The 18,903-nt window shown below is 44.8% G+C and overlaps 1 protein-coding gene across 4 annotated transcripts in view; it reads right to left on the bottom strand.

The window, feature by feature from the left end:
- PHACTR1 (phosphatase and actin regulator 1) overlaps positions 1-18,903 on the bottom strand; it is a gene marked incomplete at its 5' end in the record, with an annotated part of 541,508 nt that overhangs the window by 235,629 nt on the left and 286,976 nt on the right. For 2 of the 4 annotated variants that reach the window (XM_082662613.1, XM_082662611.1), the window contains one exon: positions 13,400-13,655. The exons of the other annotated variants lie outside the window; for them this stretch is intronic. In XM_082662613.1, coding sequence (XP_082518739.1) covers positions 13,400-13,655 — 256 coding nt within the window. Of the gene's footprint in view, positions 1-13,399; positions 13,656-18,903 lie in introns of those variants that run through there. 4 annotated transcript variants of the gene reach the window in all.

Below are 18,903 nucleotides of genomic sequence, written 5' to 3'. Positions count from 1 at the left end.
ATTATGTACTTTGAGCTAGTAACACACACTGACCCATCTACTTATGGTTTAAATGCTAAGTGTCATTCCTGTTTGGTCCTCAACACTTGCTCATAAATCCAGTGGTGAATTCAACAACGTTCCATCAACAATGTTAAGGAGGAAGCAAAAAGGACTGTACACCTCATCCAATTGTATGTTGAGCAGTTGCCATTTTTAAAAGAGGTGATTATTAATGTTGGCACGAGATTAAACATTCCTCGTGAAATAATTTGAAGCTAAAGATGTTATGTTACTACCCGTTTATATGTGATGTCATGCAAATCTGCAGCCAATATATACACTTTCCCCCAAATTAGCTCTATTCTAGGTTGTACCGTCTACAGACACATGAAAAACCTACACCTTATTTGGTTATACCTGATTTAGGTCACAAGCTGCTCTATGAGATGTTCATCATCTTCACAGGATAAAAATTGGGGATATAATGTCCCCAGTTATGAGCTGATGTTTACCTTGTAGAAATGTAATTAATCATTCTACACTGTATCTCATCTAAATGGAGTAGAGCAAAGAACAACTTTAAACCTGTGGTTCTGGAAAGCTCTAGGACTCTATGGCACTCTGTGAGGACAGGCCCTCCCCCGGCCTAAACCAGCATTCCCTCTTTTATCTGGTTTATATATGGGGGTCTTCCAAGATACTCATAAGTTTCCTCTTCCAAAGAGTAACTCTTGTCTTTGGTTATGCCTCGTCTTTACTTTTATTTCTTGAACATAGATGCTTCTTTTTCTATGTATTCCCTCTTCTGCCTTCTAGAAAAACTTGAAACATTAACCTAGGCACACAGCCCAACGACTACCACACGCACCAGTATTCCAAGCTACTTCTATTGTCTTACCACAAGAAATCTATGTTTACGTTCCTGATGCCACCTCAAAGACCGGGACAAGGATGGGAGGGGTCCAATAGCGCATCATTTCTACTTCCACTGCAAAGGGCTCCTTCAGCTGCATGTATTAAAATCTGTTCCTTTGTCTTCAGTTTTACTTTGGGTGGTGGCGTTCTGACCACAGCCTGCTTAATAGTGCCTGAAAAATTCATATCATGGCTAGTTGGAAACTGCAGCATACTATTCATTCTGGCTATGAAAACATTAGGGCTTTGGGCAAGCAAAAAGGTTCACTGCGTGTTCATTTGGGGGATGATAAGCTCCTGTCGGTGGCTTGTTTGGCTTTTTAGTGAGCTGGGGAAGGGACCCATCAATCAGTGAGTTACTGAGATTTGGAGGGGCGATTCTTTTTTTTTTTTTTTTTAATTTTATTTATTTTGGGCTGCCGTGGGTCTTCGTTACTGCGCACAGGCTTCCTCTAGTTGTGGCGAGCAGGGGCTTCTCGTTGCGGTGATTGTGGCACACTGGCTTAGTTGCTCTGCGGCATGTGGGATCCTCGTGGACCAGGGCTCGAACCCGTATCCCCTGCACTGACAGGCAGGTTCTTTTTTTTTTTTTTGCGGTACGCGGGCCTCTCACTGTTGTGGCCTCTCCCGTTGCAGAGCACAGGCTCCAGACGCGCAGGCTCAGCGGCCATGGCTCACGGGCCCAGCCGCTCCGCGGCATGTGGGATCTTCCCAGTCAGCGGCACGAACCCGTGTCCCCTGCATCGGCAGGCGGACTCCCAACCACTGCGCCACCAGGGAAGCCCTGGCAGGCAGATTCTTAACCACTGCGCCACCAGGGAAGTCCCTGGAAGCGGCGTTTCTTGAATATGCAGCAAATCTATCACGGTGCCCGTAGCCAAGATCTACTTCTGGACACACTTCCATCATGTGGAGCAGCCCGGTTCATCAGACAAGTACGTTTCCAAACATATAAACATTATCTACAGTATCTGCTGCACGCGTTAGACAAACATTTGCCCGTAAACAGACTCTAAGTCTCTCAAGAAATAGGCAGTGCTGGTATGTGCCCAGTCGTCAGTGATGGATGGTCGCTAACTGTGCGGCAGATTGCATTCCTCACTTAGTGCCAGGAAATCGCAGTGCCAACTCTTCCTGAGAACACCTTCAGCATCTGGAGGCTTCACTACAGTGCAGCTCCCGATAATTCCAACCCGCCAGGCACCGAGTCTGGTGGGCGGTTCTTCCTTTTCTAAAGTTGATTTCCTATTACTGGAAGAATCAAATCAGGCTTTGCTTTTCCTTTTTCTTGCTTGCTTCTCTGTCTTTCCACTCATAACCTTGGAGCAGTCCTACTCTTTAAGATGGTTGCCTCAAAAGCAGCTAATGCTTCATTGAAGACTGCTACTCGACTTAAAATAACTCGAGAACTGAGGTAAGGGGGCAAGGGAAGCAGAAGGTGACAGTCCTGAAAATGAAAATTAGAGGGCTTCCCTGGTGGCGCAGTGGTTGGGAGTCCGCCTGCCGATGCAGGGGACACGGGTTCGTGTCCTGGTCCGGGAAGATCCCACATGCCGCCTAGCGGCTGGGCCCATGGGCCATGGCCGCTGAGCCTGCGCGTCCGGAGCCTGTGCTCCGCAACAGCAGAGGCCACAACAGTGAGAGGCCCGCGTAGCGCAAAAAAAAAAGAAAGAAAATTAAAGAACAGGAACTTTGTTCCCCTCCCAAGAGTCACTGCTGGGGTTACAGCTTGTTTAGAAGCTAATAATTTGATTTTATAATTACTTTTGTGGGTTGCAAAATAATTACTATGGAGGCAAATCTCCATCTGCCCAAATAGCAGAGGCGATTGTTCTAAAGTTCACACCGAAACAAAAGCAGAGTCAGGATGGTTAGCTCTTAGGTGGGGATTAGAAATCCATCCCCTTTTGTCACATGTGCCAGCCTGAAACCCACATAAAGGTCAGAGTAGGAGTGGGGAAAGGAAAGATCTCCACAAACCCCATTCGGAGGAGTCGTTTCTTTTTAGCTTGATTTGCATTTTAAATCTGTCCCTCTGCGTACACTAGGACATCATTTATAGCGTTTGAAAAGGACTAAAACTGCAGTTCTGGTGAATGACACTGAGATGTGATTGAGTCCCTTTCAATCCTAAGATTAGATGTGGTGTTAAAATGGTCGGTATCGGTATCTCCTAATTATAGGAACTGTGATGTATCAGGGGTCAGCAAAATTTTTCTGATAAAAGCCAGAAACGAAATATTTGAGGGTGTGCGGCTCTTTGCTGCAGCCCCTCAACTCTGCAGCTGTGGTGCAAAAGCCACCATAGACTGTACGCAAACGATTACGCATGGCTGTGCTCCAACAAAATTTTATTTATGGACACTGACATCTGAATTTCATATGAGTGTCTTGTGTCATGAAATATTCTTCTTCTTTCGATTTCTGTCAGCCGTTTGTAATCGGAAAAAAAAAAAACATTCTCCACTACAAAAACAGAGGGAGGGCTCAGGGATCACTGCTTACCAACCCCTGATCTAGATGGGTTTTAGGCATCGCAACATCTTCAGGGAAGAGAAATATCTCACATGTGGAAGAAACTCAGGACAGAGGTGTCTTGAGAGCAGATAGAGGGTATCAGCGGCCCCTGAGGCTTCCCAATTCTAACCAAACGCACTCTCCGCCATATAATTTCCTCTTGCGCTTTTTAATGAACTGACAGTTTTCTTTTGGTGTTCCTTTTTACCTGAATTTTCCTGCAAGAATCACTTTCGTATGTAATTAATCACTTTAAGATGTTAAACCTCATTGGCCAAAACAAGTAGTCTCTTCTTAGAGGTTCACATCTCAGAAGCACACAGCCATGGCCGCAGAGATGGAAGCAGAGGGATGGCCCAGGTACAGTAGCAACAGCAGATGACACGGAGGAAGCCATGACCACTGATCCTCTGTTCCCTCCTCCCTAAAACGGTCACAATAGTATTTCCAACCTTAAAAGGAAATTTGACGATTACAAGGAAATAATAGGTGCAAATTATAAAGTGTAACATAAATAGAGTTATGTGTCTACGTTTTCTAAACTTATCGGTTTTCTTAAACAGACTGAATCAGCTCTCTTCTTGACCATCAACTCAGAACCTTCTCACTCTCTCTCTTAATCCTCCAGGGCGACAAAAATCCAAAACACAGATAATGAAAATCATTGGAAATGGGACTTTATCTTCATTGCTGTTGGGAACATACAATGGTGCAGCCACTTTGAAAAAGAACCTGGCAGCTCCTCAAATGGTTAAACACGGTGTTACCAGATGATCCAGCAATTCTACCCCTAGGTATATACCCAAAAGAAATGAAAACATACATCTACACTAAAACTTGTGTATAAATTCTTCTTTGAGCATAAATGCTCAAAGAAGAATTATTCATAATAGCCAAAAAATGGAAACAACACAAATCACCATCAACTGATCAGTGGGTAAGCAGAATGTGTCACAGTATAGCCAAGAGTGTACAAGGAGGAAAGGACACTCTTCATAAATGGAAAACTGAACAGCTACAAGCAAAAGAAATTAAACTGGACCCCTATTTTACAACCTACACAAAAATCAAATCATCAGGCCCCCTCCTTTCAGCCATGTCTTCAAACTCTATAAACACCTATTCACGTCCGAAAAGTTCTTACCATTTGGATTAACTAGCAAACTACAGAAATGACTATTGGGGGCTAGCAAACAAGTTTTGATCCTTCCCCTCTCAATACAGTTGTATGTGTATATTTTATCTACTGATCGTTTTAAATTTCCTTTAGACATACGGGTATATTTGAAGCTATAGATTTTACAAATATTTTAAACATTTCTTCTCCTAAACTGAGTGAATATTTATAGATGTCTATAAGTCAGAAAGATATTAGAGCAGAAGGGGAAATTATTTGCAAAATTACATATGAGCTCAAAGTTATGCTGAAAATAAGGCAAACTGACTTTGAATTGCTGGTGCTTGAAAGTGTTACTGGGCCTTTTTATGAGTCTGTAACAGAATAGCAGACTCTTGGTCTTTTGACACTTACCGCTTAAGGTCTTGAAATGACCTTTCTTGGCTATGAGTGTTGGACCCAGGCCCTTTCTCGTCTGGTCCCTGCTTAAGCTCTACCAGCAACACCATCACAAAAACCTACTCAAATTTGCTCCAATATAATATAGGAGTGGGGGGACGTAGCTGATGAATCTATAGAGATCATTCTCTCTCCTGTATACTTTTGTATATGTTTTTCATAATTTTTTATAAGTTTAGTTTTTTTTTCTTTTTTTAGGTAATTTAATCATGCTACCTCTGCTTAAAAATCCCTGTGCTACCTTCAGTGTAGCTGACCTAAAACAGACAGACTGCCAGTCACTTCTCCAGCAAAAAGGTGGATTTATTCAGGATCAGCAGAGAAATGCAACTGGGAGTCTACAACCTGTGAAGGTCCCCAAACAGCAAGGAAAGGAGGATGCTTTTATAGAAGGGAAAAGGAAGTTGGGAGGGCTTAGTAAACAGAGTCCCTGGCTTTTCATTGGCTGAATCCTTGCCAGGCAAGAAGAGGAGACTTTCTTTTTCCTGTTGGGCTCTGCTATCCTCCCAGGGCATGAAAGCTCCCCTGTCCGGTCTCCCAACTCTACTTAGTTGAGACTTCTGTTTATTAATATTTTTACAGTGCTCGCTGAATGAAATATGAACTCCTTCATAAACTGTACCAGGATTTTCCTGATTTCCCTCTTGCCCAAGTCGGGCCTGACACTCTCTACTTTCTGCCTCCAAAACACCTGCCTCGGGCTTCCCTGGTGGTGCAGTGGTTAAGAATCCACCTGCCAGTGCAGGGGACACAGGATCAAGCCCTGGTCCGGGAAGATCCCACATGCCGTGGAGCAACTAAGCCCATGAGCCACAACTACTGGGCCTGTGCTCTAAAGCCCGCGAGCCACAGCTACTGAGCCCATGTGCCACAACTACTGAAGCCCACACGCCTAGAGCCCATGCTCTGCTACAAGAGAAGCCACCATAATGAGAAGCCCACGCACCGCAACGAAGAGTAGCCCCCACTCACCGCAACTAGAGAAAGCCCGTGCGCAGCAATGAGACCCAATGCAGCCATAAATAAATAAATTTTATTTTAAAAAAAACCACACACCTACCTCTCTCAAACTTTTTTTTTTTTTTTTTTTTTTTTTTTTTGGTGGTACGCGGGCCTCTCACTGTTGTGGCCTCTCCCGTGGCGGAGCACGGGCTCCGGACGCACAGGCTCAGCAGCCATGGCTGATCTTCCCGGACCGGGTCACGAACCCGCATCCCCTGCATCGGCAGGCGGACTCTCAAACACTTTTAAAACTGTGCATGTATCGGTCTACCTATGTCCCTGTGCTACATTTAAGATCTTTGAACACAAAGACCATGCTATCTTACTGATTTTTATATTCCCAATGCTTAACCTGGCACATAAAATTGCTGCAGAAATGTATCATCGGAAAAAAAATGAAGAATTGCCCCTACATATGTTTCTAGACTACCTCATGTCATTTTTCCCTACATTCCACCAATTCTACCTGCTGAACTTCTCCCCTTTTCTGGGCAAGCTATGCTCTTTTGCAATTTAAACCATTTGCTTTTTTTTTTTTCTTACCAAAATGCCCTTCCTTATTTATCTGAGAAAACTCCTCCATTAGGCCCTAGTGCAAATATCACCTCCTCTGGGAAGCCCTCCTACCTTACTCAGTGTTAATGGCTTCCTCCAATAATTTAGCAGTTTACTTTCCTGCTGCTCTAAGGTCGATTCTTCAAAGGCAACAACTGGTTATTGTACCTCTTGGTATCTGAGGGGGCCCTGCACACACAACCTGCTAATTTTATAAGCAAACATAAGAGAATCAATCAATAGGTCAGTTGTGTGAGTACAGTCTGCCCTCTGTATCCGCAGATGCAAAACCCACAGATGTGGAGGGCGGACTGTATTCATTGTACTGGCCATTTTATATAAGGGACGTAAGCATCCCTGGATTTTGGTACCTGCAGAGGGTGCCTGAAACCGATCCCCAACAGATACTGAGGGACAATTGTACGTGGATACTTCAGCAGAATTTTAAGAGCCCACCTTCATTAGAATTCCCCCCCTTTTTACACCTCTTCCTAACACCCCACTAAGCCCTTCTCCACTCTCTTCACTACTGTCTGAGCACATGCTTTTCTTTTCAGGGTTCCAAAGAACCTTTACACCCTGCCCAAGTTGGAGCCTTTCCTAAGCTCTCCTGACTTCATGCAAGCAGTTTCCCGCCTCTCCCCCTTGCTTCAGGTCACATCTTCCCTAGCTGTCCCTCTTACTCTCAGTGTCCATTGGGCCCATGTCGATAGAATTCTCCAGTAATTATTGTTCTGGAGAACAATACAGTACAACAGTAACAATACTTCATCCAGTTGTTCACTTTTCCTCTTCCGGAGAAACAACTGGATCTCACCTTGCCTATTTTCTGGAATACCCGACTGACCAAAAAGTGCTTAGTCATTGTAAATTTAGACACACGTGAGCCCTTTTACCTAGAATGAACTGGTCATGATTGTTAAAATTCTAAAACCAGCACAACAAAATACTTTTGACATGCACAATGTTGAAGGGGCTCTTCCCCAACCTCACTTTTACTTGCTTTTATTAAAAATATGTTTTCACTGTTAAATTCAGAGTAGAATTGGTGCGTTCATCTCGGACCCAATCCAGGGATGTTTAATTACGGAAGAGACCAAAGAGCACACAATAGCGGGAGGAAAAATCCAAGACGAAATTGAACTTGGCAGTAACAATACAGACGACAGTAATCACAGCTAATATTTCTCCAGCACTTTCTCTTGCCAGGCACCATGCTAAGTGCTTTGTGCTAATTATCTCATTTAATCCTCACAACGCCACGCAGTAGATAATACCGTGGTGTCCTAAAGTCACCCAGCTAGCAAGTGGAGGAGCCATTATTTGAAAACAGGCAGTGAGGTTCCAGGAGCCCCCTCTGGACCACCACTAGAAACTTCTTCATGAAGGAACAGTTCTGTGAGTAGCCCTGACACCAAATGGTGGCTGAATTTTGGAGGACTGCTCACCTAATCTTGATGCACCTCTGTTTTCTCATCTGCAAAAAGAAGGATTTGACCCACAGAAACTCATAAGGCATTCTTTTCTAAAAAGCTGTCTTGTGGAATGAACCCTACAGAGTAACAGAGAAGTATTGTGGCAAATTGTTTTTGTTCTAAAAGTTCACATTGGAATCCATTAGAATAACGTGTGAAATATTTCAAACTCCGAAAACAAAATTTGGAAATGCATCTAGTGAGTCAACGGATTAGCGAATTTGTCTACGAATATTTGAAGAATAGAAATCATATTTAGTGAAATGAAAACAACCTTGAAATATTGATTAATCACATGTAAAAGGCACTGAGTAGCAGCTACAATCAATATGTCTTGTTTCAACACCATACACAAGAATAAACTCAAAATGGATTAAAGACCTAAATGTAAGGCCAGACACTATAAAACTCAGAGGAAAATATAGGCAGAACACTCTATGACATAAATCACAGCAAGATCCTTTTTGACCCACCTCCTAGAGAAATGGAAATAAAAACAAAAAGAAACAAGTGGGACCTAATCAAACTTACAAGCTTTTGCACAGCAAAGGAAACCATAAACAAGACGAAAAGACAGACCTCAGAATGGGAGAAAATATTTGCAAACGAAGCAACTAACAAAGGATTAATCTCCAAAATATACAAGCAGCTTATGCAACTCAATATCAAAAAAACAAACAACCCAATCCAAAAATGGGCAGAAGACCTAAGTAGACATTTCTCCAAAGAAGACATACAGATTGCCAACAAACACATGAAAGGATGCTCAACATCACTAATCATTAGAGAAATGCAAATCAAATCTACAATGAGGTATCACCTCACACCAGTCAGAATGGCCATCATCAAAAAATCTACAAACAATAAATGCTGGAGAGGATGTGGAGAAAAGGGAACCCTCTAGCACTGCTGGTGGGAATGTAAATTAATACAGACACTATGGGGAACAGTATGGAGTTTCCTTAAAAAACTAAAAGTAGAACTAGCACACGACGCAGCAATCTCACTGCTGGGCATATACCCTGAGAAAATCATAATTCAAGAAGAAACATGTACCACACTGTTCATTGCAGCACTATTTACAATAGCCAGGACATGGAAGAAACCTAAGTGTCCATCGACAGATGAATGGATAAAGAAGATGTGGCACATATATACAATGGAATATTACTCAGCCCTAAAAAGAAACGAAATTGAGTTATTTGTAGTGAGGTGGATGGACCTAGAGTCTGTCATACAGAGTGAAGTAAGTCAGAAAGAGAAAAACAAATACCGTATGCTAACACATATACATGGAATCTAAGAAAAAGGAAAAAAAATGGTCATGAAGAACCTAGGGGCAGGACAGGAATAAAGACGCAGATGTAGAGAATGGACTTGAGGATGCAGGGAGGGAGAAGGAGAAGCTGGGACCAAGTGAGAGAGTGGCACTGACATATATACACTACCAAATGTAAAATAGATAGCTAGTGGGAAGCAGCTGCACAGCACAGGGAGATCAGCTCAGTGCTTTGTGACCACCTAGAGGGGTGGGATAGGGAGGGTGGGAGGGAGACGCAAGAGGGAGGAGATATGGGGATATATGTAAAGCTGATTCACTTTGTTATAAAGCAGAAACTAACACAACATCGTGAAGCAATTATACTCCAATAAAGATGTTAAAAAATATATATATATGTCTTGTTTCTAAATCTATCATTCGATTACTTTTTAAACAGGCCACTATAAGACAGAGGCTTCAAAATATTTCTAAAAACTGTTTTTAAAATGTTTCATTTCTATTAAAATTACTTGAAATTACATTTTAATACACAATTAATAACACTGTAATTCCTACAATAATTCCTCACTACTAATAGACTCAGAAGGAATTCAAATAAGAATAGAAAATATATATGAAATTATATAGAGAAATACCTTGTTTTCTAGAATAGATTTCTCCCTAGAGTTGATTTTTAACTATTTGTAAATTAAATCATATTCTCCTATTGACTTCCAATATAAGTTAGGTGATACTTTAGCTATGTCTCTTGCAGCTTTTTTTTTTAATTAATTAATTAATTTTTGGCTGCATTGGATCTTCGTTGCTGCGTGCAGGCTTTCTCTAGTTGCAGCGAGCAGCGGCTACTCTTCGTTGCGGTGCGCGGTCCTCTCATTGTGGTGGCTTCTCTTGTTGTGGAGCACGGGCTCTAGGCAGCCAGGCTTCAGTAGTTGTTGCACGCAGGCTCAGTAGTTGTGGCTCCCGGGCTTTAGAGCACAGGCTCAGTAGTTGTGGTGCACGGACTTAGTTGCTCCACGGCATGTGGGATCTTCCCGGACCAGGGCTCAAACCCGTGTCCCCCGCATTGGCAGGCGGATTCGTAACCACTGCGCCACCAGGGAAGCCCTCTTGCAGCTTTATTATGTTCATAACTTCTAATCTATTTAGCTAAAAATTTCTCTCTCTCTCTATTCCTACCAATGCCAGCCTCTCTATCAAGTATGTAAGGCAGATAAAATTAAAGGTACTAGGAAATTGCGTAGTTCCTTCTAGTTCTATAGCTTAATAAACCTGGCTTATCAAGACTGCACATGTATATAACACAGACACACACACACAAAACAGTACTTAATTTTCTACATTCAGTATAGGTGCCATATAAAAAAATAATCAACTTGAGGCGCACTGGAAAGCACCTTAGTTTCAAAGACGAACAGAGAAAGATTTCAGTGTTTTTTCTACCCTTCACTTGTTTGTGGCCTTTACACCAAAGTGCTACATAAGCTTGTTTCCTCATCTGAAAAAGGCTTCGGTATTGAACCAAAACGGCAAAGGTGAAGCAAACACAAACTGTCTTTGGCCATTAATGGTGAACTGTGTTCTACAATTTTTTTAAGTAATTTTCTACTTAAAACTAAGGTCAGCAAAGCATCCCTGGTACTAGTTAGTGGACACCCGGAACTTAAAAAACTACTCTGAAGTAAAATGGCAAATGCCAAAATGTAATTTCAACTTTCATATGTCCACTGAGCCAGGGATACTCTTTCTTTTAAAATTTATTCTATATCAGCCAAATACTTTTAGTTATAGATCGTCTTCAGGCTGAAAGTTATTAAAATATGCTTTAAATAGGTTTCAATATATTTTATATATGAGGAAATTAAGAATGAGACTCAGTGAGCAACGCCTCTATAAAATTTTCCCTGCATAAAACTTCAAGAAAGGGCTTTCCAGCCGGACCAGTATTGTCCTTGATGGCTACTAAATGACCTCAGTGGTGCTGAGGAGAAACCTAACACATTTATGGCGCTGGACACAATGCAGGTACACCCCACCGCAAGAAACGTCCTCCTCTATGGAGCCCTACCGAATCTGTGAGCATTACTACAATCTTTACTACACACTTCCTTTAAAAGAGCTGGCATGCAGACAAGATGACTCAAATTGAAAACAGCTTCTGGAGAGCTTAGCTCACAGAACATCCACTCATGGCAAACTATCATTCAAGGTCAATCTCTGCAGAAAGTGAAATTCATGCGAACTTCCTTTCCTTTCACAGTGGGCAGTGCTGCTTTGGGCCCTGGCAGGGTTAAGCTCCTGACCTCATTTTATTTCAGTGACTGACGAAGCACACCCCACACTGGAAGGCAGGATTAGCAAGTGTAGAATTCAGCAAAAATTAGGTGCCACAACATGAGGTCTCCCCTAAACAAGAATCCTTTGAAATCAAATGCTTTAGTCCTATCAGGTAATATGTGAACATCCATAAGTAGCCCCGTAAGACATTCTGGAGTGTCTGAGGTGGTAGAGATGAGGCGTGTTGGAAGCGGAAGCATGGTGTTCATAATTACACACATGAACACACATCCTTGAGTGTAGATACAAACCTTTCCTTACTGTAGCAATGTTCAGAGATCCTGATTTAAATAACCCCCCAAGGTTGTGGAAGTAGCCCATGTGGGAAGCAATTCAGTCATCAGAGTGACTCATTTAAGAAATATTTTAGCCTGCATCTCATGCTCTATTACATTAAATGGTAAAAAGTCTGGCTTTAGATCGCCCCATTAATCCATTCAGATTCCCTAGGCGTCCGCAGCTTATAGAGTAACCAAAGGACCAAACACATGTCAGTGTGTGCTTCTCATAAACAGATATCCTCCCCCAAACCTAACCGGAGCTGCCTCAGCGTGTTTTGTGTGCCTTCCTTCCTTGTGCACGATTTTCCCCTCGGATGCCTGGTACCATCGTGCACAGCCTCTCTGGCTGTTTAATCAAAGAAAAGTATAATTACGCTAGCAGGACTCTAATTCTGAAAAGACATTAGCCAAACCAGTCGCTTCATTACGCTGCACCTCAGAGGCCAGCAGGAACCGGAGAAATTCTAAGTGATAACGCGTTCTTCCGAAGGCAACAAGCGAAGCGGCCTGGTGGATAGGAAAAATCTGCCTGTCTAAGCAGGTGTGAGTGTCAAGGAAGGCGATGAGCTTCAGGCTGGCCAGTAGCTAATGCTTTCCCTGCAAAACCTGCTGCCTAAAACTTTTCCAAGACCTCCAGTGGCCCTCCGGAGTCTGCTCTTTGAGCTGCTTCGAACCGTCTGGGAAATGCACCGCCCCACAGCCGCGTCCACGTCTGCGGAGGCTTCTGCCCGGTCCGCGCAACGCGGTCCCTCCTCCGTGGCGCCTTCTGCCCAGAGCCGCCGGCAGCCCGGCCCCCTTTCACCGCCCCGCTCCGGACCGTTCGGAGGGGGCTCTTGGGCTCGCAGGGCACACCTGGAGGAAGCCGCCGCCGCTCCTCCCCCACCTCCCACATTTTGGCCCTTAGGCACCAGCGCAAGAGGGACCAGCGGCGGCGCTCCCAAAATCCCGGCCATGTTCCACTCGGAGCGGACATCATTCAACAACTCCACAAGTCTAGTCTCCAGGGCGCTGTGGCCGAGGCCCAACCACCGCTCCAAAGTGAATCCACCCGAAGGCCACATATGTAACGCAGCCCAGCAAAGCTTATATCCTATCCTAACGCAACAATGGGAGAACAGCTAAGAAGCCCAGAAAGCTAAGAAAACTGGCGGAAGCATCTTCTTAAAGCTAATAATCTTGCCCCTTGTGAAGCCCCTAAAGCCCCACCTTCCCCAAGAGAAAAATCCCAGAGTTGCCGCTTTAAGTGTTTCAAACACCTCCTGTAGGGGAGCATTTCCATCAATGGTCTGTGCACGGATACGGTCCGGGTTTGGCTCCGGGCGGCACTCTGCAAAGTGCCGGACGGGCGGGCGTCACGCCTGGGTAGAAGGCGGATGTCCCCGCAGTTCTCGGGGCAGAGACGCCGGCGGCGCCCCCAAACCGGGGACCGGCACAGCCGCCTCCCGCGCTCGCCGCCGCCCCGACGCGCCCCGGCACTCACCGTCCCGGGCGTCCTCCCCACGACTGCAGTTGCTGCAAATGTGTTTGATTTCCTTGCCTAGTTGACAATGGATCACAAAGGACACGTTGTTGTTGTTGTCGTTGGGGGCGGGCTCCTTCAGGGGCTTCAAACTCAGCAAATAAAAAGCTTTCTTTTTGGGTCTCTGGGAGCTCGCGCCTGGCACCGCGCCCTCCCTGCAGCGCGGCGAGCGGAGCGCAAACCTCCCCGGCTCCGCGGTGCGCGTGGGCTCCGCCATCCGGCCCCCGGGCGTCCCGGGCCGGACGCTGCTCCGGCCCCCGCGCGCTGCCACTCGTGCCCCGCCGCCTGGCCAGCATGCCCCTGCCACGCCCCGCACCCGCGTCTCTACAGCGGCGCGACCGCGGCGGGGCGGGTCAGAAGAAGGCGCCGAAAGGGGCTTGACCTCGCCGACCTCCCTGCCCGAGCCAATCCGGATCCCGAGGCCCGAGTAGGGTTTCCGGAAGGCACTCAGTGGTCCCACCTGGGATGCTCCACTCCCGCCTCCCCCGTGGTCTCACGCACGCATCCTCCACCGGCAGCCCCACCCTCCGTAAGTCTCAGCGCCAGCGACCTGAGCCTGCCGGGGTTTGCAGCTACCTTCGCTCTCTTCGAGCTGCAGGGCAGAACGCTAGCCTCCCCTCCCCCTTTTCCTCGAGCCTCCCGCTGCCAAATGAAAGCAAGATACACCACACAGAAGGCTGCTACGCTGGGAGCCCTCGGGGTGCAAGCGCCTCTCTGGGACCAGATTACCATTCTCGGGTGGGTCCAACCCACAGCCCTTGACTTTCACTGGAGCCGACAACCTGTTACAACACAATTGATGTTTTCACGTTCAATAGAGATTCCCCGACCTGAAGGGCGGCCTTACACCAGTATCATTAAAACTTAGAGCGAAAAGGGACAGAAAAGGCTGCTTTCGTCAATCCTCAGGAACGACAACTTGCAACTTTGCGATCCCAGCTAATTTGGCTGAAGATTCCCCGCTGTCTTAACACCGTGAATAAGGCTTAGCAAGGCAAATGACATCAATTGAAAGCTCTAAAGAAAGAAGAGTGTCTTAAGGCAAACCCATGGCTCAATAATAATAACAGCTACAAGTTATCGAGCCTTTGTTTGATCTGCACGTTTCCTGTTTTTTTTTTTTTTTAATGACGCTATATTTACACAATTAATCCTGACTCCGGTATTGTGAATCCTACATCACCTTTTGGAGAGCTAAGGCTTAGAGAATCCTCGCAGCACAATCACCTTGTGTGCTTATTTTAAAAAGAGACTTTGGGGGCCTCAAGGCCTGAGATCCTGGCTTAGTAGGTCAGTGCAGGGCTCAGGAACCTGTAGTTTTAACAAGCTCCCCAGGTGATCTTGATGCAAAGCCTAAGTGGGGAAACAGGTGTTTACAGCCAGGTGTGCCTGTTATTCCCTCCACGCCCCATTCCCTGTGAACGCTTGTCCTCCTTTCCAGACATTGAAACAGTGTCAGTTAAAGGATGAGATATCACCACCAACTGTTTCCAGGAACTTCTCCAAAGTGAATTTCATAATACCCTGTGTCTTCCACTACCACAAAAGGCAGGTCATTGCTACTCTCTCCTCCCACTGGGCAAATTCTACACGTACAACTCACCTCATAGAGAAGTGAGTCAACCACCCACTGGGGGTATTAAATTACTGTGTTATAATATGCTCTGATCACCACAATTCTCCCACCCGGTCATTTACATTACTTCTCATCTGCAAAGCATTCTGCCCAAATCAGCACATTCCAAGCTTCATTTGCATGCTGTAGTTTGGAACACCAGGTGTCCAGCTGCCATGGCCTGCTCTAGAAGGAGAAGTCAGGGGATCCTAGGGTTAGAGTTCTGCTGCCTTTAATTACATCACAACCCAGTCTCTCCCTGTGCCCAGCGGGGCCTTCAGGGACCCCTCCCTTCTCGCCTGGATTACCAGCCAAAGCAGCCACAGATAAATCTGTTTTTTCTCATGTCACATTCACATCAGTTGGTCCCTGCCTGATTATAAGCCTCCTCTTAGAGGTGGCCAAGGACGCACTTGCTCTGCTGGAGAAGTGTATGAGGGAATTTATTGCATTGTGTTTTGGGCAAATATTTCTTATTCTCTTTTTCAAATCGTAGATCCCTCTCCCAAATTGTATCACCTCTTAACTACCTTCTGAAAAGAAAAAATATACATACATCTTTTTCTTAAACGAGGTTTTTAAAATTGCATGCCTTTCCCACCTCTCTGCCCACAGATGAGAACAACAGACCTGCAGAAACCCCGCAGGGTCTTATTAAATCAACGGAGCCCAAAGCAGTCTTATTCGCTTGCTGAATACTAAACCACACCTGAGAGCTCAGGTGTCTCTGTCTTAACTGGCCAAGTTATGATGTAGTAGAGAGAACACTGACATGACCACCAGCTTAGTCTCAAATATTGATGGTGATGCCCTGCAGCTCGGGGGCTCTTTATTCAGGTTTAGCGTGTAGTGGCCTAAGGTGAACCTCAGAGAGCTGTCCCCTTGTTCGGTGGTTCATCTTCCTCAACAGTCTTCCCTGAATCTGCAGCTTCTAACTATGCTGGCCAGTAATGGTATCCACGAGCCTCATGTGGATATGTACACTTCAGTAAATTAAAATTAAATGAGATTCAGTCTCAGTGCCTCAGTTGCACTGGCACACTTCAAGTGCCCAATAGTCACATGTACGTAGTGGCCACTGTATTAGGCGGGCCAGGTGGTAGAACATTTCCATCAGCGCTGCAAGTTCTATAAGACCTTGCTCCTCTTAGAAGGTATGAATGTTAGTGTCTCGGCCTGAATTAAAAAGCTGAGAAGCCCAGTCTTCTATTGTTACAACAGAAAGTGGGTGGAGAGGGGAATATACCTTAGTGCTGGCTGCAGTTTGGAAGAAGATGCCTGTGTCTGGTGGCTGCCAGCACCCCCTTTCCTCTGACCCGCAGCAGGCAGAACAGGTGTGCACACACCTGACATTTTTTTCTTGATCCTGCTCTGTACCCTGAATGCTGCCTCAGCAAAGCTGCCTCCTGCCACCCATTACCCTAATGTCCCTATAGCTCTCGATGCCAAGACATGTCACACAGAGTCTGTGTTCATCGCATCCCATAAGACAAACCTGTGTTTAATTATGATCCTTGTAATTACGGCTCAGCTCTATTGCTGCCTTTGATAATCATCTCCCTGCATTGACAGTGGGAGAAAATAAATGGTCATCCTACGGCATTCTTGGAAAATATAGATGGTATTGTGGCTTTTTTTTTTTGACTTTTAAGAGAAAGGAGGGAAACATTGAAGGGAAAGACAGTCCAGAGCGTTTCTATCACCTACCTCAGGGGTTCTCAACACAGAGCCTGTGTAACTTGCATGTGCTGTTTTACCCAGATGATCTACATGGGATGGAAGAAACGCAGCATCTCAAGCTCTACCCCAGAATTTGCATTTTAACAGATCATCCTGGTGATTCAGAGGCACATTAAGGTTTGACAAGCACCTGCTAGGAATCAAGCCCGGTAATAGTATGAACTGCCTACCAGTGGAGCACATTTTTTGATTCTGAAGAAAGTAGCAGATAGGACCCCTGATCTTGCAGAGCTTAAAATTTAAGAGGAGAGAGGACGCACTCAATGCAAGGACATATAACACAACACACCCAACTGAAAACATGTGTGTAAACTTATAATTAGGAGCAGCCATGGAGAAAAGTACAGTTACTATCTGAGTGTGAGCGTGTGTAAAGGGAGTTCTGCAGTGATTTAATGTGGACGAGATGGAGTTGATGAAGGAGAATTTCCCCGGGAAAGTTCATCAGCACCAGTTGGGGTCAGAATGGTGGGAGTGGTGGTGGCAGTGGGGTGAAGACAAGCTCATTGGCTAGAAGGAGTTCATAGTGGGGGAGGGGATAGTCAAGGATGGTCATTAGTCTGGCAGGAGAGTTACACTCAGCAAGGCAGGGGGTGAAAACTGAGCTCTCCAGAAGACGCCACCGTTATGAGGATGGGAAGGCAACTGCAGACTGAGATGTTGTTCCGCTTATCTGCTTGTCTGTGCTCCATCCTACTTTTAATGCTCAACAGTTACTAGGCTCAAAGGAAGTCAGAATCAAAGTTAAGCGTAGAAATTTGGAAATGCTCATATAGCGCTTTAACTCTTATGAAAAAGAGTCAAAATACAAAATAGTGTCAATACAAGACAAAGCAGCGGAACCACTCAAAGAGAGATGTACTTAGAAGAATATCACTATACACATCTGATGGAAGAAAAGATTCAACATTTCTTTTCTTCCTTAATTTTTTTTCTTTGATTTAAACTCAAGCTATCTGATAAATTTTCTTCCTGCTTCTGTCCATCTGTCCGTCTCCTTTCTTGTTCCTATCTTCCCTACAGTGGGTTGAATGGTGGCCCCCCAAAGATATGTCCATGTCAAATCCCTGGAATCCATGAATATGACTTTATTTGGAAAAAAGGTTCTTTGCAGATGTAATTTAGTTAAGGATCTCATGGTAAGGAGATCTTCCTGGATCGTCTGGGTGGACCCTAAATCCAATGGCAAGCGTCCTTATTAAAGACACACAGAGGAGAGACAGAACTGGTCTCCAGAACTGCGAGAAGATAAATGCCTGTTGCTTTAAGCCACCAGCTTTGCGGCAGTTTGTTACCGCAGTCCTAGAGAACTAACACACTCCCTGATTCTTAACTCATACAAGAAGAGCATCTATTCTATTTCTCACAGAGGAATAGCATCTATTCTTTTCTAAGTTTGATCTAAATGTGTACTGTGTTAAAGCCAGAGCTGTAAGCTAATCTACGAAGTACAAATTTAAGAGCAGCTTTAAAAATTACTTCCAAACGGATCACGAACACAGAATTGTGCAACATTACTGCTACGTCTGTGTGTGTGTGTGCGCGTGTTGTTTTTGTTTTAGTGTTTTGTTTCTATTTTTGCTGATGCTGGAATGGAAGTATGAAATGCAATGGAAGTAGACTGTCATTGAAGACGGGCATACAGCTTCCAGGCCTTTTCACACTTAGTAGACGGCATTTATATTCTGAGCAAGGAGACGTGATCAGAGCTTGCTGTGGGAGACTGGTAAAAATTCTTCAGGCAATTCAGTGATGTATCAGTAGAGCTCACATTCAGCCCTTGTGCACTGGTACAGCTGTATGGATTGCTTACGGCTGATATCTTTTTCTAATAGTCTCTTTGACTCTTGCCAAGTCTAGTTATTAAATATTTTGTATATCACTCCTGCAGATAGAGGTTAGAAACCATCTGTACAATTGGCAAGCCTTGATTCTCCTAAAAGAAGGCTTTCTACCCCAATGTTTTTCTTTAAACTGTGTTTAAGAGCCTATAGCAAAAATTCTTTTGGCCCAAGCTTTTCCCTTATTATTTCTTAATCCAACCTGATGGGTTTTTGGTATAAGAGCCAGGAAGAGGTCAGTGGACAGTAGGTTTGAAGAAACAATTTCA

Source organism: Grampus griseus, assembly GCF_964374135.1.
Source record: "Grampus griseus genome assembly, chromosome: 10".
Lineage (NCBI taxonomy): Eukaryota > Metazoa > Chordata > Mammalia > Artiodactyla > Delphinidae > Grampus > Grampus griseus.
Note: the sequence above shows the minus strand (reverse complement) of the source record. Positions and strands in the feature narration are given on the sequence as shown.